The sequence below is a fragment of the Rhinoraja longicauda genome, chromosome 18, assembly GCF_053455715.1.
Source record: "Rhinoraja longicauda isolate Sanriku21f chromosome 18, sRhiLon1.1, whole genome shotgun sequence".
NCBI classification, from domain to species: domain Eukaryota; kingdom Metazoa; phylum Chordata; class Chondrichthyes; order Rajiformes; family Arhynchobatidae; genus Rhinoraja; species Rhinoraja longicauda.
The window spans coordinates 8,255,777-8,282,491 of NC_135970.1; the positions used below are offsets into that span (position 1 = coordinate 8,255,777).

Here is a 26,715-nt window from a genome sequence, read left to right on the forward strand (position 1 = left end):
CAGCAGTTTATTTTTAGCTCCTTCTGCTAGTTTGTTGTGTTTTTATTAAGGGGGCCCTAGTCAGAAGTCAGACTGGGCAAGTACTGGACCCACTGCAGGCTGTCGGACATTTTCCTACTTCCACAGAGCGTGCTTCAATTAACAGGGAGAGCTTCCTTCAGCATGTGGCTGCTGAGATGATCACTCCACAGACACCTCAGTGGTTGAGTGGCTGAGAGGCTTCCTCTGCCTTTTGAAGAAGAAAGTTCAAGGACTCTGACCCTTGAGAGAAAAAATATCCACCTTGTCTCTGCCTCAAGTATTCGGCCCTTATTTTTAAAGATTGACCCCTGACGCTACATTACCTAACGTTCCTTACTCAGAATCTTATATCCTTAAGTAAATCCCTCTCACTCTTGCCTGAGGGGATTGTGAAGCTTGAGACATTAATGTCTAAGAAGCACCTGGCCCAACACTTGAATCACTAAGACATAACGGTTACAAACCAGGTGCTAGGAAGAATGAATGTGGATGAGTGTTTCATGGTGGGCTGAGGGGCCTGTTTCTATGACTGTCACTCACAGAATCATTCAGCACAGCGGATACACACTGAATCTGTCCCCCTGTCCCACCTTTCCTCAAAGGTCTAGTAAATCTTCTCTGGACTATTTCCAGTATGTAATATCCTTCCTTAAATAAAAAGGCCAACCGTGGTCACGGGACTCCAGATGTGATCTCACCATTGCACTGTGCCAAATGTCAACAATGCCAGTTTCTAGATAATTTTTAGATGTGTTTGGAAGTATTTTTTTAAAGTCCCAAATGCAGAAATAGACTTGGGTCAACGCATCACTGCCTGACTTGTAATCCTTTAATCAGGGAGCTGGTAGACTTGACAGCATCACGCGGCACCCAAAGAGGGGACAGGTAAGCCGGAGCAGAGGAAACAGAGGTCCCACCTCCTCACTGGCCCCTTCGTCTGCTTTGAGGGTTCTTTGAGAAGTCACCAGCGGGCTGAGACTTGAGCCTTGGGCTGGACTCAGGGGGGTGGGGCAGGTGGGATGAGGGAGTAGATAGGCCCAGTGAATGCCAAATACATTGTGTCTGTGGCAAATGGTTGATGGGAATAAATACCAAGCATTGCTCACAGGCAGGAGTTTGAGTTTAGTTCATTGTCATGGGAGGAGATGTATCCATCACTCCGGTCACACTGTAATAAGCAATCACACTTCATCAGAATGTTGAACATTGTACCTGAGTCCCAAGGGCTCTTTCATGGTGAATTTCATTTCATTGCCCAAGACTTGACTGATCTGGAAAAGAAAAGACAGGTATAAAATAATGTTGGTTCCCCTTCACCTGAGGAACAAACAACCCACACCGACCTCAGACTGCTGACTGCGTCTGTTCACTCTGCACCCCCTGGTCCCTCCACACAACATGATCATTGGGATCTGACCCCACGTCTCCCTGGCACTCTCTGCTCGTAGATCCCACCCTTAGAGATGATCTTCCACTCATCCCAGACCCTGCTCCCAGATTGGTCCTGCATTTGGTTAGCACGCAACAAAAGCTCTTCACTGCAGCTCGGTGCACGTGATAATAAACTAAACCCATCAATCCCAGATCCTAATCCTGGATTGGTCTGGTCCTCATCCACACCATGCTCCTGGTCCTGCCTTCATCCCACACTCTGACCCTGGATTGGTCCTACACTAATTGCATACTCTGCTCCTGGAGATGGTCATGCTTCATCTGAGACCCTGATCCTGGATTAGTCCTGCTGACATCCAGACCCTGATCCTGGATTAGTCCTGCTCACATCCAGACCCTGATCCTGGATTAGTCCTGCTGACATCCAGACCATGCTCCTGAAGTTGGTCCTGCAATAATCCCAAACCCTGATCCTAGATTAGTCCTGCCCTCATCTGAGACCCTGATCCTGGATTGGTCCTGCCCTAATCCCCGATCCTGCTATTATTTAGAGATTTGACCTAGTCCCAAGTTTTTGATGAAAACCTGTCTCCATGTGTCTTCAACTACGTTTGTCTGGCAGTTACGTCAGTGACCCACCAGTTGCTGTGTTTTAAAATCCCATCTACTTCTTCACCCATACAAACTGCTCAACATTAATGGCCTTTCCATAAAACCTCTGTGGGAACTCTCGGTGCCTCATGACCCAGACCCCCCCCAACTCTCATCTAATCCTTAGCTCAACTATAAACTACAGTCAGAAGAGCTTATTTATCTTTTCATCCACTCCATTCTCTCCATCGCTTGAGTTGGTTAATGAAATTCATCATCCCCATACATCTACTTGGACATGGTTCCTCTTATGGACGGTTATCGTTTAATGGATTTGTGCAACCGGCCAGTGATTTTCTATGACTTCTGTAATGAGACAGATGGTGATTAGTGGCTCCTGTAATGGCATTTAGTGTTTATTTGATTATGCAATAATCAGTGTTTGTCGGCTTTCTGTGGTGACCTATTAGAGTTAATTGAGTTTCGTGGAATTGAACAATTACTTTTAATTAAGTTAAATAATGGGCCATTATGTGGTTGTGAATTAGTTATTGGTGTTTGCCACCACTGGGTAAAGGCCCTGTCCCTGTTAGGCGTTTTTTAAGGTGACTGCCGGCGACTGCCGTAGTCTTAGCAGGTCGCCGAAAAACCGGTGACTGGACCCCCCCGGCAACAATGTCTACGACGTCAAGCTACGGCAAGCTACCGACAACCGGCGACCCAATCATTGCATGTAGAACGTCCACCTACGACCGCACCTACGACGACCTACCACCAGAGGCAACAACCTACAACAACCAAAGTCAACCTACGTCCACCCGCGACAAGCTACAACAAGCTATGACCCTGAAGACTGAAGACAACTGAAGACAATTCACGTTTCACCCACTTTCCCTATAAAAGGGGGTGTACAGCAGGGTTTCCAATCATTCTGCATCATGACTATTTGAAAGTGATGCCGTGAGAAACCACTCTGAAATACAATTCATACATCAAATTTCCGTCAAAATGTCAAGAATGTTCTTTCCAAAATTTTTAAAAGGTTGATAAGAACATACAACAGTGCATACAAAAATATTGTAATAAACTTCAATAAATTTCAATAAACTTTAAACTTTAAAATTCAAACTTTAAACAGAATACAAGTGCAAAAACATACAAAACCTAACATCATTTATGGACCCATTACACTGATGGATGTTCAGATCGAGTCCACACTTGGAATTCGCCGAAGTCAGCACCGGTGACAACCTACTTCACCAGGCGACAACCTGGCAACAACCCACGACAGCGCCCCCGTCAGGAGACGTTAAGCTACGCTCATTGGCGTCAGACCAACAGTCGCCAAAAAATGTCATGCCTTCACAAAATCCAGCGACGACCAGAAAAACGCTGCGACCCTTTGGAGAGGACTCACGACCGTGCCCGCGACACCCCGCCGACCGTGCGGCGACAGCCTAGTCGCCTGTAGTCACCTACAAAATCGCCAAACTGGGACAGGGCCCTTAGGCACCATTATTGTAATTGGAGACAGATCATTGATATCAGGATTATGCATTAGCTCAGTAATGTTTTATCAATTTGTTAAATGGTTTGAAGTTTTAAAATGAACCATCAAAACATTATGTCATTGTGTAAAAGATGATTGATGTTTATTGGGGTTCTGAAAGCCACCAATACTGTTTATTTAGGCTCCAAAATGGATGGTTAGTGTTCAGTGCAGTTGCGAAGTGAACCATTGGTGTTAATTGATGTTGTATTAGTGTTGACTGGAATGGCGCAATGGACTGTCTATGCTTGTGTAATAAATTGTTGTGCAGTACAGTATTAATGTTAATGGAGAAACAATGAACTGCAGATGCTGGTTTATAAAAGAGGCAAAGTGGTGGAGTAACTCAGCAGATCAGGCAGCATCTTTGGAGAACATAGGTGACGTTTGGGGTCAGAACCCTTCTTCAGACTCAAAGACAGGTCCCGACCCAAAACGTCACCTATCCATGTCTGCTGAGTTACTCTGGAACTTTATTTCTTCTAGGAACTCAGTGGGTCAGACAGCATCTCTGGAGAAAAGGAATAGGTGACCGTTTGGCTTTAGACACTTCTTGTCTCAACCTGAAACATCACCTATTCCTTTTCTCCAGAGATGTTGTCTGACTCGCTGAGTTTAGTTTAGTTTAGAGATACATCGCAGAAACAGGCCCTTCGGCCCACCGGGTCTGCGCCGCCCAGCGATCCCCGCATATTAACACTATTCTACACACACTAGGGACAATTTTTACATTTACCAAGCCAATTAACCTACATACCTGTACATCTTTGGAGTGTGGGAGGAAACCGAAGATCTCGGAGAAAACCCACGCGGTCACGGGGAGAACGTACAAACTCCATACAGACAGCGCCCGTCGGGATCAAACCCAGGTCTCCGGCGCTGCAAGTGCTGTAAGGCAGCAACTCTACCCCTGCGCCACCGTGCCACCCTCCAGCCTTTTGTGTCTATCTTCGGTTTAAACCAGCATCTGCAGTTCCTTCCTACACACTTTGTGTCGTCTGGTGTTTGTCGAAGTTGTGAAATGAATCGCTGGTGTTTATTGAGAGGAAGGATCTTTGCTCAGAAAATCAACATGGTTTTTTGGGGTTTTTAAAAATTATTAAAAATAATATTTACAGTACAATATAAAACAGAACATGACCCACCACCGTAATACAAGTCAAACAAAATACTGAATGAACTACTATATAACCAACCATCCACGCTGTGCCCAACAGTCCCAGAAACCCCCCAGGACCCCACCTCAAGTACCAACCGGCCACGGACGGAACCCCGAGAAAGGGGCGGGCAGCCGGCTCGGGCTGAACCCTTATCTGCCTGGCGCCGTGACTCGCGGATGGCCAGCTCGGTCGGGCCTAGGAGCAACGCAACCAGGACATCTTCAGCCCCACCCTCTCCCCTACGCACAGGGTGTCCAAAGATGAGGATGGCGGGTGAGAAGTTCAGCCAGAAGGCAAGGAGCAGCCCCTTTAGATATTGGAACAGGGACTGCAACCTCACACACCCCATGTACACGTGGTACACAGACTCATACGCTCCATATACATGTGGTACACAGACTCACACGCTCCATATACACGTGGTACACAGACTCACACGCTCCATCTACACGTGGTACACAGACTCACACGCTCCATCTACACGTGGTACACAGACTCTTCCAGCCCGCAAAAGTGGCAGGCGGCTGGCGAGTCTGCGAGCCGCGAGAGAAACAGGTTGCAGGGGACTCCTCGGTGCAGTAACCTCCACCCCAGGTCCCCAATGTAGAGGGGCAGAATCCCTGCGTAGATTCCTTGCGGACCCCACTGGGGGGCCCTCTCACGACCGAAAGGCAACGCCGACCGCCACCTAGTGGCCGGACGGTGGACCAGGGCGAGGAAGTGTAGGGTGTGGAGGAGGAGCCCGTACAGGACACGCCTCCCTGCGTCTCGGAGGGAGATGAAGGGTGTCGAGGAAAGGCGGCTCTTGCTGTGCGGGACCGGCTCCCGGGAAGGATTACGGCGCCTGGGTCCGACGAGAACTTCCGGTTGAGCGGGGGTTTGCTCAGTCGCGAGTACTCCACACGTTCGAGCCCCCCCGACACCCGGCGGGGCAGGACAAGGGGGGGGGCTCTCACGCCTGGGCCCCCCGACACCCGGTGGGGCAGGACAAGGGGGGGCCACTCTCACGCCCGGGCCATCGCCCCCCGCCCGTGGAGGGGGGTCCCGGTCAACGGCAACCAGGTTCCAGACTCTCAGCAAGTCCCGGTAGAAGCCGGGCATCCCCAGCAGGATAGCACGGCTGACGCCCACCATCGGGATCCGCGTACCAGCATGAAGGCAGCAGCCCCGTTGGAAAAAGTGCGTCGCCAGCACGTGCCACCTGGGAGGATGCCCAGAGTACCTATCTCTGCAGGGTCCTGAGGCGGAGTCGCCAGCTGGGTGCGGAGGTACACCAGCGACTGACCGCCCTCCTCGACCGGGAGGCTCAGGACTGCTGCAGAGACCCAGTGCTTTCCGTTGCCCCAGAAGAAGTCCACCAACTTCTTCTGGATGATCCCAGCAAAGGTGGCCGATGGGACAAAGGTGGTTAACCGGTGCCAGAGCAGGGAGGCCACTACTTGGTTAATGACAAACTCCCTCCCCCGGTAGGAGGGCACTCTGAGGAGACCCGACCAGCTCCCCAGCCGGGCCACGACTTTCGTTTCCAGCTCCTGCCAGTTCGCCGGCCAGGTCTCAGCAGCGGGGCTCAGGTAGACTCCCACGTAGAGGAGTTGTGTGGTGCTGCACGTGAAAGGCCGCATCTCCTCCGGGAGGGAGTCCGCCGGCCAGGGTCCCACCGAGAGTCCGGAACGTTTCCCCCAGTTGATCCTGGCAGAGGAGGCGGCCAAGAAGACCCGTTGGCAATCGCGCATCCTCTGCAGGTCGACGCGGTCGGTGACCACGAGGAGCACGTCATCGGCGTAGGCCGAGAGGAAAGTAGAATCTGTTTGGGTGAGGCTGTAAAACCCCAAGGGACAGAAGCTCGGTGGGAGTTGTTTATGTGGCTCATTGTAGTAATGGCGGGTAAATCAGGAAGTTAGAGGTGTGTGGAAAACAAGAGCAACATAATATTCACGATGGGCTTTTATCCACGGAGAGGGGGTAAACAAATGATCAGCAAAAATGGAGATGAAATCACTGGCGATCCGGATCAACACATTAAGGAATCACTATTTGGAAATGAGCAGAGATTAATCAGGCTGGGCCTGCGTTCTCCATAGTTTTGAAGAATTAGAGCTGACCTTATTGAAACATACACAACTCTCCTGGGGGTTCACGGGGGTGATGTTTCCCCTGGCTAGAGTGGCTGGAACCAGTCTCTGTATCTGGCCATGCAGGACTGAGATGTGAGGGTACTTCTGCGCCCGGCTGGTGATGAACCTGTGGAGCTGCCTGCAGAGGAGGGCTTTAGTGGCTCCGTCAATGAGATTATCTCAAACAAAAGCCCCATGGATTTTGGACTTTATGTGAATCTCGGGGATTTGGGGTTCGTGCAGAAAAGTGGTGCTGACGTCAAATATCAGCCATGATCTTTAGAAAGACAGCAGTTAGCACGAGGTGACAAAGGCCTACTCTTGCTTCTATCTCTTACTAGACCAAGTGGACCCGTTGGGCCCAAACCTCTCCTGCATTGGTGCAGCACCCTCTCCTCCCTCCTCCCCCTCCACTCCCTCTCCCCCTCCACTCCCCCTCCCCCCTCCCCATCCCTCCTCCTCCCCCTCCCCATCCTCCTTCTCCTTCCCCCCTTCCCCTCCCCCTCCACTCCCCCTCCCCCTCCCTCCCTCCCTCCCTCCCTCCCCCCCTTCCCCTCCCCTACTCCATCCCCCTCAACCCTCCTTATCCTCCCCCTCCCTCCACCCCACTCCCCCTCCCTCCCCCTCCCCCCTTCCACCCCCCTTCCCCATCCCACACTCCATCCCTCTCAACCCCCCTTATCCGTCCCCCCTCCCTCCCTAGATAGATTTAAACTTTAAAATGTGAATAACTTTTAAAATATAACACCGATTTCAATGAAACCTCTTCCATTAGCACCAAAGGGATGACGGTGAGTCAGGTGGGCCTAACATTGTTATGCTACCATGTACCGTTTTGGCTGTAGTTCAGGAACAGACAAACGAGAGTTTTAGTATATAGATGTTCTCATGAGACACTTTGTATTGATTAGGCTGTGCGGCGGTCAGTCGGTACAAAATGGGCCACTAGTCGTTATTGTATTGTGAAATTGACTTGGGCTTCCATTAGGTTGTGTCACTGCCTGTCAATGCTCATTGAAATAGTCCACTGTCATTTGACGATGTGTGATAGAGGGTTAGTGTTTAACGATCAATGAATAGGACTACCGGTCTTTATTGAAATCATGTGATGGACTGTCAGTGTTTATTTACGTGCTGTAATTGATTGCTTGTTCAATTAGTTTGTGGGACAGGGCTGCTGATGTTTATTGGTGTTATTTATTAGAGTTCTAAAATGAACAGCAGGAGCTAATTTGCTAGTGTAAAATAGCACAGAAAGGAACTGCAGATGCTGGTTTACACCAAAGATAGACACAAAGTGCTGGAGTAACTCAGCAGATCAGGCAGCATCTCTGGAGAAAATGGTTCCCTTTTTCTCTCCAGAGATGCTGCCTGATCCGCTGAGTTACTCCAGCACTTTGTGTCTAACTTTAGTGTAAAATAATGTTTGCGTGCAACAGTGTTTGTGAATTGGCCTGTCGGCGATTATTTAAGTTGCGGAAAAAAAAGTTACAGTTTAATGATGTGTATTTTACTTTTAAAACTGCAGCTGCTGGAAACTTGAAGTAAAAACAGAATGGTCAGCAGTTCTGGAGTGGGAAGAGAAACAGAGGCAACATTTCAGGTCTAAGAACTAACCACCACACTAACTGAAAGCTCGGCTACCTAAACCGTTAACTGCTACTCCTTCCGCAGATGCTGCCTGACTTGCCGAGTCCTTCCATCACTCTCTGTTTGTGTTAGTGTAACAGAGTGGCTTTAAGAAATTGCTAATGTACCTTCAATTAATGTGTGTAAAATGCTGCTGTGTGTTATTATTTGCTGTGGTTTTTACGTGTCTTGTCATTCTTTGTATTTGCCTCAGCGGGAGGTGTTTATTTATAATCTCGGGATGGAGAGGTTGGTATTTGGAGAAGTCGATTTGAATTGTGCGGGTGGAGTGGCCCTGCTGGGATGTTAAGTGTTGCTGTATGATACCACTCTGTCAGTGTGCTGCCTGACTCATTGCTCAATGCGCAAAGGCCACCTGTCCACACGGAGTCCTGCAGGATAATAAAGCCTGAAATCGAATGGTTCTATTAAACTGTCAAGCACGGCATTTCAGCTATGGTTTTTAAATAAACCGGTGCTGAACTTAGTTAAACGCTCTTGGTTAAATGCCGGAACCTGACTACAAGTCCAGGCAGTTAGATGTGACAAAAGACAATAGGTTCAGGAATAGGCCATTCGGCCCTTCGAGCCAGCACCACCATTCAATGTGATCATGGCTGATCATTCTCAATCAGTACCCCGTTCCTGCCTTCTCCCCATACCCCCCCACTCCGCTATCCTTAAGAGCTCTATCTAGCTCTCTCTTGAATACAACTCTCTGACTGAAAAAGCTTTTCCTCATCTCCGTTCTAAATGGCCTACCCCTTATTCGTAAACTGTGGCCCCTGGTTCTGGACTTCCCCAACATTGGGAACATGTTTCCTGCCTCTAACGTGTCCAACCCCTTAATAATCTTATGTTTTGATAAGATCCCCTCTCATCCTTCTAAATTCCAGTGTATACAAGCCGAGTCGCTCCAGTCTTTCAACATAGGACAGTCCCACCATTCCGGGAATTAACCTAGTAAACCTACGCTGCACGCCCTCAATAGCAAGAATATCCTTCCTCAAATTTGGAGACCAAAACTGCACACAGTACTCCAGGTGCGGTCTCACTAGGGCCCTGTACAACTGCAGAAGGACCTCTTTGCTCCTATACTCAACTCCTCTTGTTATGAAGGCCATTGGCTTTCTTCACTGCCTGCTGTACCTGCATGTTTCCTTTCAGTGACTGATGCACTAGGACACCCAGATCTCGTTGTATGTCCCCTTTTCCTAACTTGACACCATTCAGATAATAATCTGCCTTCCTATTCTTACCACCAAAGTGGATATCCTCACACTTGTCCACATTAAACTGCATCTGCCATGTATCCGCCCACTCACACAACCTGTCCAAGTCACCCTGCAACCTCATAGCATCTTCCTCACAGTTCACACTACCACCCAGTTTTGTATCATCTGCAAATTTGCTAATGGTACTTTTAATCCCTTCATCCAAGTCATTAATGTATATTGTAAATAGCTGCGGTCCCAGCACCGAGCCTTGTGGTACCCCACTAGTCACTGCCTGCCATTCTGAAAGGGACCCATTTATCCCCACTCTTTGCTTTCTGTCTGCCAACCAATTTTCTATCTATGCCAGTACCCTACCCCCAATACCATGTGCTCTAATTTTGCCCACGAATCTCCTATGTGGGACCTTGTCGAAGGCTTTCTGAAAGTCGAGGTACACCACATCCACCGGCTCTCCCCTGTCAATTTTCCTAGTTACATCCTCAAAAAATTCCAGAAGATTAGTCAAACATGATTTCCCCTTCGTAAATCCATGCTGACTCGGAATGATCCTGTTACTGCTATCCAAATACTCCGCAATTTTGTCTTTTATAATTGACTCCAGCATCTTCCCCACCACTGATGTGAGACTAACTGGTCTATAATTTCCCGTTTTCTCTCTCCCGACCCTCTTTAAAAAATGGGATAACATTAGCTACCCTCCAATCCACAGGAACTGATCCTGAATCTATAGAACATTGGAAAATGATTACCAATGCGTCCACAATTTCTGGAGCCACCTACTTAAGTACTCTGGGATGCAGACCATCAGGCCCTGGGAATTTATCAGCCTTCAGTCCAATCAGTCTACCCAACACCATTTCCTGCCTAATATGGATTTCCTTCAGTTCCTCCGTCACCCTAGGATCTCTGGCCACTAGAACATTTGGGAGATTGCTTGTATCTTCCTTAGTGAAGACGGATCCAAAGTACCGGTTCAACTCGTCTGCCATTTTCTTGCTCCCCATAATAAATTCCCCTGCTTCTGTCTTCAAGGGACCCACATTTGCCTTGATTATTTTTTTCCTCTTCAAATACCTAAAGAAGCTTTTACCATCCTCCTTTATATTATTGGCTAGCTTACCCTCGTACCTCATCTTTTCTCCCCGTATTACCTTTTTAGTCATCTTCTGTTGCTCTTTAAAAGAGTCCCAATCCTCTGGCTTCCTACTCTTCTTTGCTTTGTTGTACTACTTCTCTTTTATTTTTATGCTGTCCTTGACTTCCCTTGTCAGCCACGGGTGCCTCTTACTCCCCTTAGAATCTTTCCTCCTCTGAGATAAATTGATCCTGCATCTTCTGCATTATTCCCAGGAATACCTGCCATTGCTGTTCCACCATCTTCCCTGCTAGGGCCTCCTTCCAGTCAAATCTGGCCAGCTCCTGCCTCTTGCCTCTGTAATCCCCTTTGCTATACTGTAATACTGACACTTCCGATTTTCCCATCTCCCTCTCAATTTGTAGAGTAAAACTTATCATATTGTGATCACTGCCTCCTAGTGGCTCTTTTAACTCGAGTCCCCTTATCAGATCAGGTTCATTACACAACACTAAATCCAGAATTGCCTTCTCCCTGGTAGGCTCCAGTACAAGCTGTTCTAAGAATCCATCTCGGAGGCACTCCACAAACTCTCTTCCCTGGGGTCCATTACCAGCCTGATTTTCCCAGTCTACCTGCATGTTGAAATCTCTCATAACCACCGTAGCATTACATGCGAATTTCAGCTCTTGATTCAACTTGCACCCTATGTCGAGGCTACTGTTTGGGGGCCTATAGATAACTCCCATTAGGGTCTTTTTACCCTTACAATTCCACATTTCTATCCATACTGATTCTACATCTCCTGATTCTATGTCACCCCTTGCAAGGGAGTGAATATCATTCCTTACCAACAGAGCTACCCCACCCCCTCTGCCCACCTGTCTGTCTTTTCTACAAGTTGTGTACCCCTGAATATTCAGTTCCCAGCCCTGGTCCTCTTGTAGCCATGTCTCTGTGGTTCCCACAACATCATACTTGCCAATGTCTAACTGAGCCTCAAGCTCATCCACTTTATTTTTTATACTTCGCGCATTTAAATACAACACTCCCAGAAGATTCAGCAGTGTCCCTACCTTCCCACATCCTGCAGGAAACACACTGCATCAACTTGTCCGCCATTACTTTAGTGTCAAAAACCAAATCAGGCTTAAAAACAAGTGTAACCTCCTCATCTCAGCCTCCTTGCCGAAGACTCGAAGCCAAAGACTCGCACTTTTCTCACAGGGCCCAAAGACTCGCACTTTTCTCACTCTCAGCCAAAGACTCGCACTTTTCTCACTGGGCCCAAAGACTCGCACTTTTCTCACAGGGCACTTCCCTCAACAGGGCTGCACCCCTTGTGCAAGCCTTGTTTATATCAGCCACTAAATTGACTAATTGGACGCTCAGTCCACTCTCTTCTAGTCTCAAAGGTGCAGACTGGACAAGACATCCTTTCTTGGCAAAGAAATCACAAACCCTTTTGACCAAGTGCATTTGTTGTGGAATAATAATTACTTTGTTAAATTGTTTGGTTGTGGGAGGTGTATAAAATCATGAGGGGATTCAATAGGGTGTGTACACAATCTTTTTCCCATGGTAGGGAAGTCAAGAACTAGATGGCATAGGTTTTAGGTGAGAGGGAAAACATTTCATAGGGACCCGAAGGGTTTTTTTTTTCCCCCACACAGATGGTGGTGGGGATATGGACAAACTGCCAGAGGAAGGAGTTGAGGCAGGTACAATTCAAACATTGAAAAGATATTTGTACTGGCACATGGTACTGGTAAAGAACGAAGACAGGTGCATAATGTATTAAATAAAAAGATAATAGAAGTTTACGAATGGTGTATGGGAGCTGGAATACAAAGGGTAGGACATAGTGGTTCCAATGAACAGAACCTTGGTTTGTCACGTTTGGGAGGAGCATGCTCAATAAAGGACCTCAGAGGATTCACCAAAATAACACCAAGACTTCAGAGTTAAATAGGGAGAAAAGTTCCTTGAACAGTTTCCATTTGCTTTAGATTAGAAACTAAAGGGTAGAGGAGTGGGGTCAGGGGCAGTGATGTTTAAAATATTAAAATTATTAGAAAGAGAAGCTGGACAGAAAATCTAGGTGAAGAACTGCAGCAAAAGGGAGCAGAACATTCGCACTATTTTGGAGTGATGTCAGGAGGTACTTTTACAAACAAAGTTGAGTAGAGATCTGGATTGGGCATGTTGGCTCAACTGCAACTTTTTAAATTAAGTGATGGATTTTGTTCAGTGACGGCATGGAGAAATGGAATAAGGCTGGGTAAACAACAACTAAAGTATAAGTCAGCCCTGAATAGCCTTTTCTTATTTATTTGTGGGGGGCAGGGGTGGATAGCCAGCATTTGGATTCAATGACTAAGGACGAACGGTGATAGGTTTCCCAGTCACGCTGGCATGACACTTGTAAATTGTCCCGGTGTGGGACGAATAAAGGAATATATTATTATTATTATTACACTTGGAGGGGAAGGTGGTGAGGTTCCCCTGTCCCTACTAACTTTGTTCTGCCTGTTGGAAGAGGTCTCAGAGCTTGACAGCTGCTGGTGGGACTGGCTGGGTGTGTATCAGCAGTGCTTTTTGCAGACTGGCTACATTTTAACCAAAGACTTTTTGTTGTGGTTAATGAGGTGCCAATCACTGACTCCATTGTTCTGGATGATATCGAACAACTTCAGATTGTTGGAGCGGCTCTCATCCGGGCAGGTGGAGCGTGTTCCATTGCACTGCGGGCGGGTGTCAGGGGTCATGAGGAGTATGGGGGTGAGAGGGAAGGGTAGGTCAGCCACGATTGAATGGCAGGGTAAACTTGATGGGCCGAATGCCCAGGATACAAAACTTCCCACCTGCTCTTGTAAACGTGGTGTTCATGTTGGTCATTGGTGATCTTCAGGGCTTTGATAGTAGGGGACCCAGTGATGGTAATGCAAACAAATGCAAAGGGCGAGAGATTAAATTCCCTGCCATTGGGATCCGTCATAACCTGGTACCACATGGCCTGAATGTTACTGCCACTGAGCTGGGTGCATGCCAATATGGGCTGCTTCTTTAACTGGAGTTGCAAATGGAATTGATCATTGTGCAAATATCTCCTCCTTCCGTGGTTTGATATGGGAACCTTGAGATGCTTCAAATGAGTGAATGTGTATATATATATATTAAACCATAAAAGTCTCCTTCAGCCATTTGATTTCTAGTTCACTGTTTAGCAATCTTTCCTAAATTCTATGTGTTGGGTAGGAATGGGACCTTATAACCAACAGTTCAGGAGTTTGTAAAAGTTTGGTTAATTCATTTGCTTGATGCTCATTGGACTTGCATTTTAAAATGCTTGAATTCTGGTTAAGGTTCTGCGTTTTCTATACCTTGCACTGATTGTATCTGCTTCTCTTGAATATTCCTGCCAGTAAATAGGCCAGTGTTTCTAACATGAAGTTACATTCTCACTACATGGTATTGCCCATTTCTTTGTGGCAGAGGGAGAACTAGTTGGGATATTCCCTGTCTTGTTGCAGGATTTGGGGTTAGAGGGGTAACTGTCCACACTTTGATAATCGTCAATGCCTTGCAATTGAAGGCATTAAAATTGTTGAGAGGAAACCCTGGATGGAACGGTGGGATCTGTCCACATGATTTGTTCCATTTCACGAGTTTAGTTTAATTTAGAGATGCAGCATGGAAACAGGCCCTTCGGCCCACTGAGTCCATACCTACCAGTGATCCCCGCACATTAACACTATCCTACGTACACTAGGGACAATTTACATTTTTACCAAGTCAATTAACCTACAAACTACATCTTTGAAGAGTGAAAGGAAACTGAAGATCTCAGAAAACCCACATGGTCATGGGGAGAATGTACAAACTCCATGAAGACAACACCTGTAGTCACGATCGAACGCGGTCACTGGCGCTGTAAGCGCTGTAAAGCAGCAACTCTACTGCTGCACCACCGTGCCACCAAGGGGCTCGTCTCGCGCTTCCTGGCCAATCCTTATTCTCTTGCTCAACATTGCTGGTCAAAGATGATCCAGTCATTACTGTATCATTGCTTCTGTAATCTTGCTGTGCTCACTAAACAGTGACTTCATTTCAAATGAGCTGTAAAGGCATCCGAGGTTTGCGAAAGATGCTTTAAAAATGCAATCCCCTTCTTTCAGCGGGACTTCACAAACCTTTGCTTTGAACGACCCACTGTGCATATTAATGGAGCGCTTGTGGCAAACTCTGCGTTAAAGGAATACTGTGCACATAGAGGGATTAGGAGGATCTCAGCCATTAATAAAGAAATCATTCTGGATTGCAGTGAATAACAGCCATGTATTGTACGAACTAATGCCTACATAAAGGGACATTGTGCGGATTGCACTGATTCACGAGTGTATGAAGACAGCGGTGGGTGAACTTCATTGTGCTCTTGAGGGGCATGTTACAGATTTGTGTGTGTGTATTAAAGGCACATTGCGTAGATGTAAGTGAGTGCTGAAAGAGACATTGTGAGCTTGGAGCACGAGCTGGAGGAGACTGTGGCCCAACACTGACGAATGAAATGAGGGGTTGATTTCAACCAGAGGTCCATTTGCACTCTTCCCTTGCACTGATGCTTGGTCATTGATGCCAATTAAGGGGCAAACTGCATCACTGCTCTCCTCTGGTTTCCAACCTGGCCTGTCACATTGTCGAAGGGATTGTCTATTGTCTGTCAGTTGTCAGAGCAACAAGGCACATTCAAGGGTTTCTTAAATGTTGGGATAGCCCCTGCCTCAACTACCTCTTCTGGCAGCTTGTTCCCTACACCCACCGCCCTCTGTGTGAGAAAGGGTGTTTGTTGGAGAAGATTCCTACCCAACCTGCAAAACAACAGGATATTCAGAAGGAATATACCCAATGCAATATCTGTAATGTGGGGAAGCTTTAACGGCAGTGTTACAAACTACCCATGTTATTGGTGAAGCTAACAGTTACTATGTTGATTTTGGGAAGCATTTTAATAATCATGGCGTATCCAAAAACAGTTATATATACAAGCTGCGTTCTGTTAATGATGCACTGCACTGCAGATGCTGGAAATCTGAAATAAAGACTCAACAGGTCAGGCAGCAACTGTGGAGAGAGAAACAGAGTCAACATTTTAGGTCATTATAGCTTAGTAGCCCAGAAATTCACCTGGATTATTTACTCAGATTCTTTTTCCAGAGATGCTGCCTAACCCATTGAATGTTTCCATCGTCATTTTTGTCTTTATTTCATATTCCTGTAAAGTAAGCATGCAGGTACAGCAGGCAGTGAAGAAAGCTAATGACATGTTGGCCTTCATTGTGGAAGGATTTGAGTTTAGGAGCAAGGAGGTCCTATGCAGTTCTACAGGGCCCTGGTGAGAACGCACCTGGAGTACTGTGTGCAATGTTGGTCTCCTAATTTGAGGAAGGACATTCTTGCTATTGAGGGAGTGCAGCGTAGGTTCACCAGGTTAATTCCCGGGATGGCGGGACTGACATATGATGAAAAAATGGGTCGACTGGGCTTGTATTCACTGTGATTCAGTAGGATGAGAGGGCATCTTATAGAAACATATTAAATTCTCAAAGGATTGGACAGGCGAGGTGCAGAAAAAATGGTCCCGATGTTGGAGGAGTCCAGAACCATGGGTCACAGTTTAAGAATAAGGGGTAGGCCATTTAGGACTGAGATGAGGAAAAACTTCTTCACCCAGAGTTATGAATCTGTGGAATTCTCTCCCACAGAAGGCAGTGGAGGCCAATTCACTGGATGTTTTCAAGAGAGTTAGATTTAGCTCTTAGGGGTAAAGGAATTAAGGGATATGGGGAAAAAGCAGGAATGGGGTACTGATTTTAGACGATCAGCCATGATCATATTGAATGGTGGTGCTGGCTCGAAGGGCTGAATGGGCTACTCCTGCACATATTTTTCTATGATTCTATTCTGGCATTTTGATAAGAAAATGTGTCTGGAATTTCCCTTGGAAATTAATTGGATCCACAGTTATGAAATTGAGTCTCAGTTGCAATATCTATTGATAGTGGGGAAAGATATTACTTGGATGGCAAAGAGCAAATAATAATGTTAGATGTCTCAGCCTAATACATAGCTCTTACTTGGCCGTCTTCTCTCCCAGGTAAAATAAAGGATATAAGATCAATAGAAACATCGCCTCTCTACATTAGTAAAAAGGAAAAAGTTAGTAAAATATTTTAGATGTGTTTCATGCACAGGGAGCTTGTTTCTGTGCTGTGTGACTATAAATTTCCATCGCCTCTTGTCAATTCTGTTCTGAAGATTCAGACATAATGGTGATAAATTATTCGAACAGTGGGTGAGGACCTGAAAGAAATTTGAATCCATGGGGAATAAAAAAGCATTGGGTGAAATTAATGGGGCAATGCAATCAGCTCCAAAGGGTTCAGTAAGGTGATTGATAACATAGATTATTTGATGAATCAATCGAGGGTCACATTTTGGATGATGAGGCCTTCAAGTGGGTCAAAGGTCAGGTGGTGGGGGTCAGAGGTTGGGCGATGAAGCCATTGAGGGTCAGGTGTTGGTGATAAGGTGATTCAGAAGGGGTCAAGGGTTGGGTGCTGAGGAACCTATGGACATTTGCAGTGAGGGTGTCGGCGATCTGGATGAAAACCTCTAGCAGAGGAAGCATGTGGTAGATGGGCAACACTGCAGGTTGCCCTTCAGGTGATGTCAAAACATGCGCTGCACACTATCGCCATCACTGCACGCCCCCATCCACAGAGGAATCCATGACAACTCCTCCAAGTCACTGACGAGCACGTTAATTACCCAGTCACACTTACTGTGTGCGCTTTTGATCAAAACTCAGTCAACTGGCAAACAGTAAAGGCTGAACAGCCCATTCAACTTTCTCTGCCAAATTGTCAGAAGTACAACAACCCCCAAAACAAACAAAACCAGCTCAAATACAACAGCATCTTAAGCCAGCATCCTTGCCACATGTGTGGCAGTGTTCAGGCCTTGTTTGTGGTTTGAATGGATGGAAAGTTACCCACTACAGACAGACACAGTTAGTTTTAATGTTCTGCTGTGCAGACTATTCAGATGCAAAGCAGGGCCAAAGCGCTCCAGCTTTTACTGGAGCTGAGTAGTTCACAGTGGTCTCCCGCCTGCTGAGGTTTGCTGGAGAAGGGTGGAATCTGCTAAATGAAGGGCAGTTATATTGTTGCACCCTGTGGGCCCTTTGGTAAATGGCCCTGGTGTTGTACGGGTGGGAGCAGCCCATTATGACCGACTGTGGTGAACAGCTGGACCAGAGGCAGTCCATGCCTCTTACATTCAGGGCTCTGGAGACAGTGAGTAATCTGCCTTGCAAACTGAACAAACCTCCCTTGCTCGTGCTTGGCTGCATTCAATACATGGGATACATGGGGTCAGTCTGAAACTTTTTATAGATGAAAGTTTCACCTCCTCTCTTTAGCTGGCCCGCTTGGGGAAGATTAGCTTTGGACTTCTATTACCAGAGTTAAAGGAATGAGGGGTAGATTACAAAGAAACTTGCAAAGTTCTACAGAACCTCTTTGTTCTCCCGCGGTCGGGGCACTCGAACCTTCCGTTGTCAAGGCGATCTTGGCTCCCGCAACCAGCAGGTCGAGCACTCCGCATCGGGGCGATCAAGCCCCTGCACCTGCCATGCATCTGCCCACTCACCCAACCTATCCAAGTCACCCTGCAGCCTCATAGCATCCTCCTCGCAGTTCACACTGCCATACAGCTTTGTGTCATTCGCAAACTTAGAGATGTTACACTTAAATCCCTCGTCTAAATCGTTAATATATATTGTACACACAACTGGGGTCCCAGCGCCGAGCCTTGCAGCACCCCACTAGTCACTGCCTGCCATTCTGTAAAGGACCCGTGAATACCTACTCTTTGCTTCCTGTCTACCAACCAGTTCTCTATCCATGTCAAAACCCTACCCCCAATACCATGTGCTCTGATTTTGCACACTAATCTCTTGTGTGGGACCTTGTCAAAGGCTTTTTGAAAGTCCAGATACACCACATCCACTGGCTCTCCCATATCCATTCTACTTGTTACATTCTCAAAAAATTCCAAAAGATTAGTTAAGCATAATTTCCCCTTCATAAATCCATGCTGACTGTGGCCGATCCCATCACTGCTTTCCAAATGCGCTGCTATGACATCTTTAATAATCGAGCATCTTCCCCACTACCGATGTAAGGCTTCGTCTTCTTCTTAAGCCCTTGGCTCCTCTAGGAAGCACAGGCCATTGACAAATGTCCTCCACCTCACTCGGTTGTTGGCGGTTCTTTCAAGATCTCCCCAGTTGAGCCCACTCCCAGACATTTCTGCCTGGACACCTCTTCTTCAGCTGTTCCTTTTTCCTTGGGGGTTCCATTTCAGGGCTTGCCGGGTGATGTTTGTGGCAGGTTTTCTGAGGTTGTGTCCAATCTGTAAGGCAAGTTGCTCTATAATTCCCCGTTTTCTCTCTCCCTCCTTTCTGAAAAAGTGGAGTAACATTGGCTACCCTCCAGTCCACAGGAACTGATCCAGAGTCGAGAGAATATTGAAAAATGATCACCAATGCATCCACGATTTCTAGGGCCACCTCCTTGAGTACTCTGGGATGCAGACCATCAGGCCCTGGGGATTTATTTGACTTCAGTCCCAACGGTTTACCTCACACCATTTTCTGACTAATGTGGATTCCCTTCAGTTCCTCCCTCCCACTAGATCCTCGATATCCTAGTATTTCCGGGAGATTGTTTGTGTCTTAGTGAAGACAGAACCAAAGTAACTGTTCTGCCATTTCCTTATTTCACAATATAAATTCACCTGTCTCAGACTGTAAGGGACCTACATTTGTCCACTAATCTTTTCCTTTTTACATACCTAAAGAAACTTTGACAGTCCGTTTTTATATTCCCCACAAGCTTTCTGTCATGCTCTTAAGGTTGCAGAAGGTTGAGTAGGCTAGGGCTCTATTCTTTGGAGGGCAGGAGGAAGAGGTATATAAAATCATGAGAGGAATAGATTGGGTAGATGCACAGAATCTCTTGCCCAGAGTGGGTGAATTGAGGACCCGAGGACATAGGTTTAATGTGAAGGGGAAAATATTTAATAGGAATCTAAGGGGTACCTTTTTCACACAAAGGGTGTTGAGGGTATATAACAAGCTGCCGGAGGAGGTAGTTGAGGCATGGACTATCGCAACATTTAAGAAACAGTTAGACAGGTACATGGATAGGACAGGCTAGGAGGAATACGGGCCAAATGTGGGCAGGTGGGACTAGTGTAGCTGGGACATGTTGGCCGGTGTGGGCAAGTTGGGCCAAAGGGCCTGTTTCTACGCTGTATCACTCTAACCTGTACTAACCATGTACCTGTCTAAATGTTTCTTAAACGTTGTGATAATATCTGCTTTTTTCTGTTTCTCAGGAAAGTTTCTTCAGACAATATGTCCCCCACAACTTTGCCTGTAGCTGGAAAGTTGCAAAAATGTTCATCCAAGACTCCTGCAATCCCTTGCCATAGTCATAGAGCGTTGAAACAGGCTCTTTGGCCCAACTTGCCCACGCTGACTAACATGACCCATTCTACACTAGTCCCACCTGTCTGCTTTTAGCCCATATCCCTCTAGACCTATTCTATCCATGTACCTGTCTAATTGTTTCATAAACCTTACGATAGTACCTTATTACCCCTCCGGAAGGAGGGAGGGGAGGGGGTGGAGGGAGGGGGAGAGGGGGAGCGGGGAGGGGGGAGAGGGTGCTGCACCAATGCAGGAGAGGTTTGGGCCCAACGGGTCCACTTGGTCTAGTGTCTTATACAACTATACCATAACCTACCAAGTTCTATACTGATGAAGGCCAATGTGCTGAGATCCTTCTTGACCACCCTTCCACCTGTGATGCCACTTTCAAGGAACTATGCATCTGTACTCTCAGATCCCTCTGCTCCACAACACTCCCTCTAGCTACTATTCACTGTATTCTCTGCCCATGCTAAACTTCCCAAAAAGCAACACCTCACATTTTTCTGTATTAAATTCCATCAACCATTCCTCTGCCCAATTGCCCGACCGATCAAGATCCTACTGTGATATTTGACAACCATCTTCACTCTCTACAATACCATTATCTACAATATTTGCAATGTCATCTCCAAATTTGCTAATCTGCCAAGTACATTCTCATCCAAATCATTGATATAGATAACAAATAGCAATGGGCCCAGCACCGAACCCTGAGGCACACCATTAATCACAGGCCTTCAGTCCAAAAAGCAACCTTCCACCATCCTGTGCTTCCTTTCATTAAGCCAATTTTCTATCCATTCAGCTATCTCTCCATGGATCCCATGCAATCTAACCTTCCAGAGCAATAACCTGCCATAGATCCCATCAGGCTCTAGGATTTATCCACTTTAATAGTCTTCAAGAACCCCAACACCTCCTCCATGTTCTCCAACTGTCCTTGCATATTAGTGTTCTTCACACTGATCGCACTGTCCTCTATGTTCTTTTCCTTGGTGAAATTAGTGTGTTAGAGAGAGTGGGAACCAGAGACCTAGTGTGTGAAGAGCCTGTCCCACTTAGGCGATTTTTCAGGCGACTGCTGGCGACTGTCAAAGTCGTAGCAGATCGGCAACATTTTCTTTTACCCGACGACAATGACCACGACAATGCCGAGTCAGGTCGAGATTACACAGTCTTCGGAAACATCGCAAAATTCCCACGCTGTCAATGCTTCTCCGGCGTCCTAATTTTCGCTGAAATCGCTGACAAGTCGGTAAGTACTTGAGAGTTTTGAAATATAACATCTTGCCCTGGATTGACTTCCAGTTTCATCTCAACTGGATTGACTTCCAGTTTACTAATAGCAGTATTAAGAAATTTAATTTCATAAGTGGTTAAATGGATTTTTGTGCAGAATGTGGGCATTCTTTGAAAATGTACGGGAGATGCATATCTGGTTTCTGTGTTGCATATCTGGGTTGGGAGCCTACTTTAAATGTAATCGCTGATGGTCATAAACATCGTGAAAATTCCCACGCTTACCTGACCGTCAAACTGTCGCCTCCAATCTACCTGTCAAATGGCCTGACGGTAAATAAATTGGTTAAACACATGTATTTTATGGTATCTTCAAATGACTTTACTTAATTTAATATTATGTGCTTCTAAATGCATCGAAGAGAACCTAGCAAACCTGGGGATAGCATGCGACAGCGCCCACAATAAGCAACGATACCTGGCGACAAGCCAGCTGTCGCTGAGAAATTTCATACCGGATGATTTCTCAGCAACGCGCCGAGATCCACTATGATTCTTGGAAGACTCCTCATGATCATGCCCGCGACACCCCGGAGAACTGTCGGCGATAGCCTAGTCGCCCGCAGTCACCTTAAAATCGCCTAAGTGGGACAGGCCCTTTAGAGAGAGAGAGAGTGGGAACTAGAGCCCCAGTGTGTGGGAACTGGGGCCCCGGTGTGTTGAACACAAAGTGGGAACCAGCACCCAGTGAGCCTCGTGCCAAACCATCTGGATTTCCAAACAATCGGATAGAAGGTCTGTTGGGGTTTTACTGTGGTGGGATTGTGTTCCACATGGAACATAATCAAAAGTACGGAATTCATGGAATTCTGCGGCACTTCCTTCAATCCCCTTGGCTGCGTGTAATCACATACATGATTGCATACAAAGTTCCCAGATGTGTGGAAAAGTTGTAATGTTTTACTTTTTATGGCCAGTATTTTTCCTATCACTAAGTTTGTGTAATTCCTTGTTCTCATCAGGCCTTTGGTTTCTCATAATGATTCCTTTGTCTTCTGCCATGATACTTTGTGTCATCCGCACACTGGAGATGTTACATTCAATTCCCTCGTCTAAATCGTTAATCGTTCTCACGGTACGGGATGTGCAGTCGCATGTTTAAGTGGAAAGCTGCATAACTACATCCTGTGAAGATGAATTTATTTGCTTGCTCCTCAGACTTTGACAGAAAACGGAGGATGAAACATTCTAATTAACCAAACAGTGGATTTTGAGAATTTAAAGGGTGTAATTGGCTCAATTGCCATCACTTAACTTATTGACAGCTGGTTGTTCTCTCAAGTTCTCATAGGAGCTGCCCACCTTCCCAAAGCCTCTCCCAACCATTTGAGTTGTCCATCATGAAAGTCCTTCTGGAACACTGTTGGGGACTATCAGGAGATGTTCCCAGCACTATCATACTGAAAGCCCACTCCTCCTGCCCTGCCTCAGTCCCATCTAATGTCACATTTCATAACGTCATAATGTCAAATTTCATTTCCTTCTATGACATCTCCCTGTCTGCTTGGGAGATGGGCCAGTCGGCTGCTCGCTCAATGAAGACAAAATGAAAATCACAATGCCACAAGTACACAGAATGCAATTCAAGGCAATGAGAATGGGACAGAACATCTGCTCCCAGTCTTCTTCCCATTGCTGAGAGATCAGGCTGGGGTGCTGGTTATTACTAAGTATTTGCGAGTGTAAGCATGGGCTGAGCTGACCCATCTTCCGTTTAGAGTCTGTCCTTGATGCTTGTTCAGGAAGCCACACAGCTGACAGGAAGTCCACTGTCAATCACAGGAAATTACATCATCATCCTGCCAACTCAAGCAAAACAGCAAATGGGATATTTTTATCCACAGACACTAATGGCTGTACATTGTTTATGTACAATAGCAGAGCCCTTCGCAGCTCTGCAGCTCCCTCAACAATCTTTGCTGGTGCTAGTCATTTAAAAGCGCTGCATAGAGGTGGCATAAAACTGCATAAAACTGCTGCCTCATGGCGCTAGAGGCCCAGGTTCAAACCTGACCCGTGGTGCTGTTTATGTGGAGTTTGCACATTTTCCCTGTAACCGCGCGGTTTTCCTCCGGGTGCTCTGGTATCCTCGGGGGGTAATGTTGGGTCTCCACCCAAAGAGCGGCACGGTGGCGCAGCGGTAGAGTTGCTGCCTTACAGCAAATGCAGCGCCAGAGACTCAGGTTCGATCCTGACTACGGGCGGCGTCTGTACGGAGTTTGTACGTTCTCCCCGTGACCTGCGTGGGTTTTCTCCGAGATCTTCGGTTTCCACCCACACTTCAAAGACGTACAGGTATGTAATTTAATTGGCTGGGCAAATGTAAAAAAAAAATTTAAAAAATTGTCCCTAGTGGGTATAGGATAGTGTTAGTGTGCGGGGATCCCTGGTCGGCGCGGACCCGGTGGGCCGAAGGGCCTGTTTCCGCGCTGTATCTCTAAATCAAAAAAGAGTTGGCTCTCCCTGTGACTCCACTGATGCTGCTCGACCCACTGAGTTCTTTCAGCAGTTTACTTTTTGCTTCAGGCTAAAGTGTCTACAGTGTCTGGTGCCCCTGTTTCCTTGTGTTGTTTTATTTATCCAATTCCTTTAAATCGGTGTCCACTGGTTCATTACTTTCTACTCCAGGAGAGTTATTTCTCACTTTTTTCACTAAAACTCTTTATGATTCTGAACATGTCTACAACATCTTTTTTGAGCCCTCTCCATTCTGACAGCAACAGCCCAGTCTCCCCACATTATTCAAGCCCAGCCTTGTACAATAAGTTTTGACTGCCCGCCACCCCCCCCCCCCCCCCACCCCTCCGAATCTTCACATCCTTCCTAAAGTATGGAGTGTGTGTCCCAGATGTGGCCAAGCCAGTACAAGAGCTTCTCAGCAGGTCAGGGAGCATCTCAAGAGAAAAAGGATGGGTGACGTTTCGGGTAGGAACCCTTCTTCAGACCCGACCCAAAACATCCCCAGTCTGAAGAAGGGTCCTGACCCAAAAAGTCACCCATCCTTGTTCTCTACAGATGCTGCCTGACCTGCTGAGTTACTCCAGCACTTAACCAGCATCTGCAGTTCCTTTCTACACAGTACATAACACCGACAAAGACCAACGTAGCGAAAGCCTTCCTGGTACATTGGCCTTCGTCCGTCAGGGCTATTGAGTGTGGGAGTTGGGATGTTATGTTACAGTTGTGCAGGGCGCAGAGCCTCATTTGGAGCGTTGTGTTCAGTTTTGGTCGCCCTGCTGTGGGAGGAATATTGTAGGGCCGGAGGGAGTGCAGAAAAGATTTCCAGGAAGTTCGCAGGACTCGATAGGACCTGCTGTTGGGAGAGGTCGGGCATGCTTGGACCATGTTCCTTGGAGCGCGGGACAATGAGGAATGATTTCATAGAGGTGTGTGAGATCATGAGGGGAGTAGATGGAGTGAATGTCTTTTGGGGGGAGCCCAGAGTAGGGGGATCGAATACCGGAGGATGTAGGTTTGGATTGAGAGGGGAAAGGTTTGACGAGAGCCTGAGGGGCAAGTTTTTAAACACCAAGGGTGGCGGGTACGTGGAATTAGCTGGCACAGGTGCTATAATAACATGTAAATGATATTTGGACAGGTACATGGATAGGAAAAGTTTAGAGGGACTTGGGCTAAATGCAGGTAGATGGGACGACTGTAACTGGGGCATCGAGGTCGGCATGAGCTAGATGGGCCGAAGGGCCTGTTTGTGTGCTGTAAGACTCTATGAAGTATTCAGCAGGTCGACGAGCTTTCATCGGGTGAAAGGGCACGGTCTCAAAACATTGATCATTGGAAGCTCAGGCTCTCTGGATGCAAGTAAAACAAAAGTTCTGCTGAACTAGAAAGGGGACTAAGTAATCCAACCGAACAGCAGGCAGAGTACAGGCACTGCGGGGAAAAGATAAGTCAGTGTGCACAGAGAGAAGAATAGCATGTGCATGAAAGAGAATGCAAAATTATTTTCAGAACACATGGAAAGTACAAAGATATGCAAAGGGCCAGTGGGGTTAATCCAAGACAAGAAAGGGAATCTGGTACAGATAGAGCAGTTTTTTCTAGTTTGTGGGGAACTCCTGCCATTGTGTGGGGAACGGGAGGGCAACTCACAGCGTCAATGACTTGTGTTCCATGCTGACCTCTGGTGCTGCCTGTGTGGAGTTTACATGTTCTCCCTGTGACTGTGTGGGTTTTCCCCGGGTGCTCTGGTTTCCTCCCACATCCTAAACGCATGCAGGTTGATAGGCTAATTGGCCACTGTTAATTGTCCTTAATTTGTTTGCGAGTGGTGGAATTGATAGGAATGTGGGGAGAGTACAATGGGATTAGTGTTGGATGAGTATGAGCATGGTCGGCTACAAGGCCTATTTCATATGCATGATTCAATGGCTCCGTGACAATCTTTCAATACTCTTTGAATAGTGCTAGGGACTGGAGGATTACAAATATTAGATCCATGTTCAAAATGTGAGAAATGGACAAACACATCAACCAAAGGCTAGTCACTCTAATGTCATAAACTACCAATAACCATTAGAAGGAATAAAATTCATTCGGAGCCGAGAACCATGATTTAATGGGGACCAGTTTAAATAATTTGTTAAAGGCAAATTGCATTAGATTATTCAATTACTTTGAAATAGTGGAGTGAAAGGTTGACCAAATGCCTTATGTTCAACAGGACTTTCAAATGGGGTTTTATAATATAGCTTTGAAGGAACAATGTGTAGGAAAATAACTGCAGATGCTGGTACAAATCGAAGGTATCTCAAAATGATGGAGTAACTCAGCGGGTCAGGCAGCACCTCAGGAGAGAAGGAATGGGTGACGTTTCAGGTCGAGACCCTTCTTCAGACTGAATGTGATTTCCCAGATAGACACAAAATGCTGGAGTAACCTCAGCGGGACAGGCAGCATCTCTGGAGAGAAGGAATGGGTGATGTTTGGGGTCGAGACCCTCGCATGGTGTTTACTGATGCTGAGTTACTCCAGCATTTTGTGATACCTTTGAAGGAACAATGATAACTTGGCCAATAAAATAGAAGGAAGAGAGTAGAAGTGAACTAATGTTCCAATCTCTAATGGGGT

General features: G+C 46.6%; 1 protein-coding gene across 3 annotated transcripts in view; it reads right to left on the minus strand.

Annotated features, from left to right (window-relative positions):
* LOC144602059 (tumor protein p53-inducible protein 11-like) overlaps positions 1 to 26,715 on the minus strand; it is an 88,052-nt gene that overhangs the window by 11,754 nt on the left and 49,583 nt on the right. For all 3 annotated transcript variants that reach the window (XM_078414742.1, XM_078414741.1, XM_078414743.1), the window contains exon 3: positions 1,234 to 1,292. In XM_078414742.1, the coding sequence (XP_078270868.1) occupies positions 1,234 to 1,292 (59 nt within the window). The remainder of the gene's footprint in view (positions 1 to 1,233; positions 1,293 to 26,715) is intronic.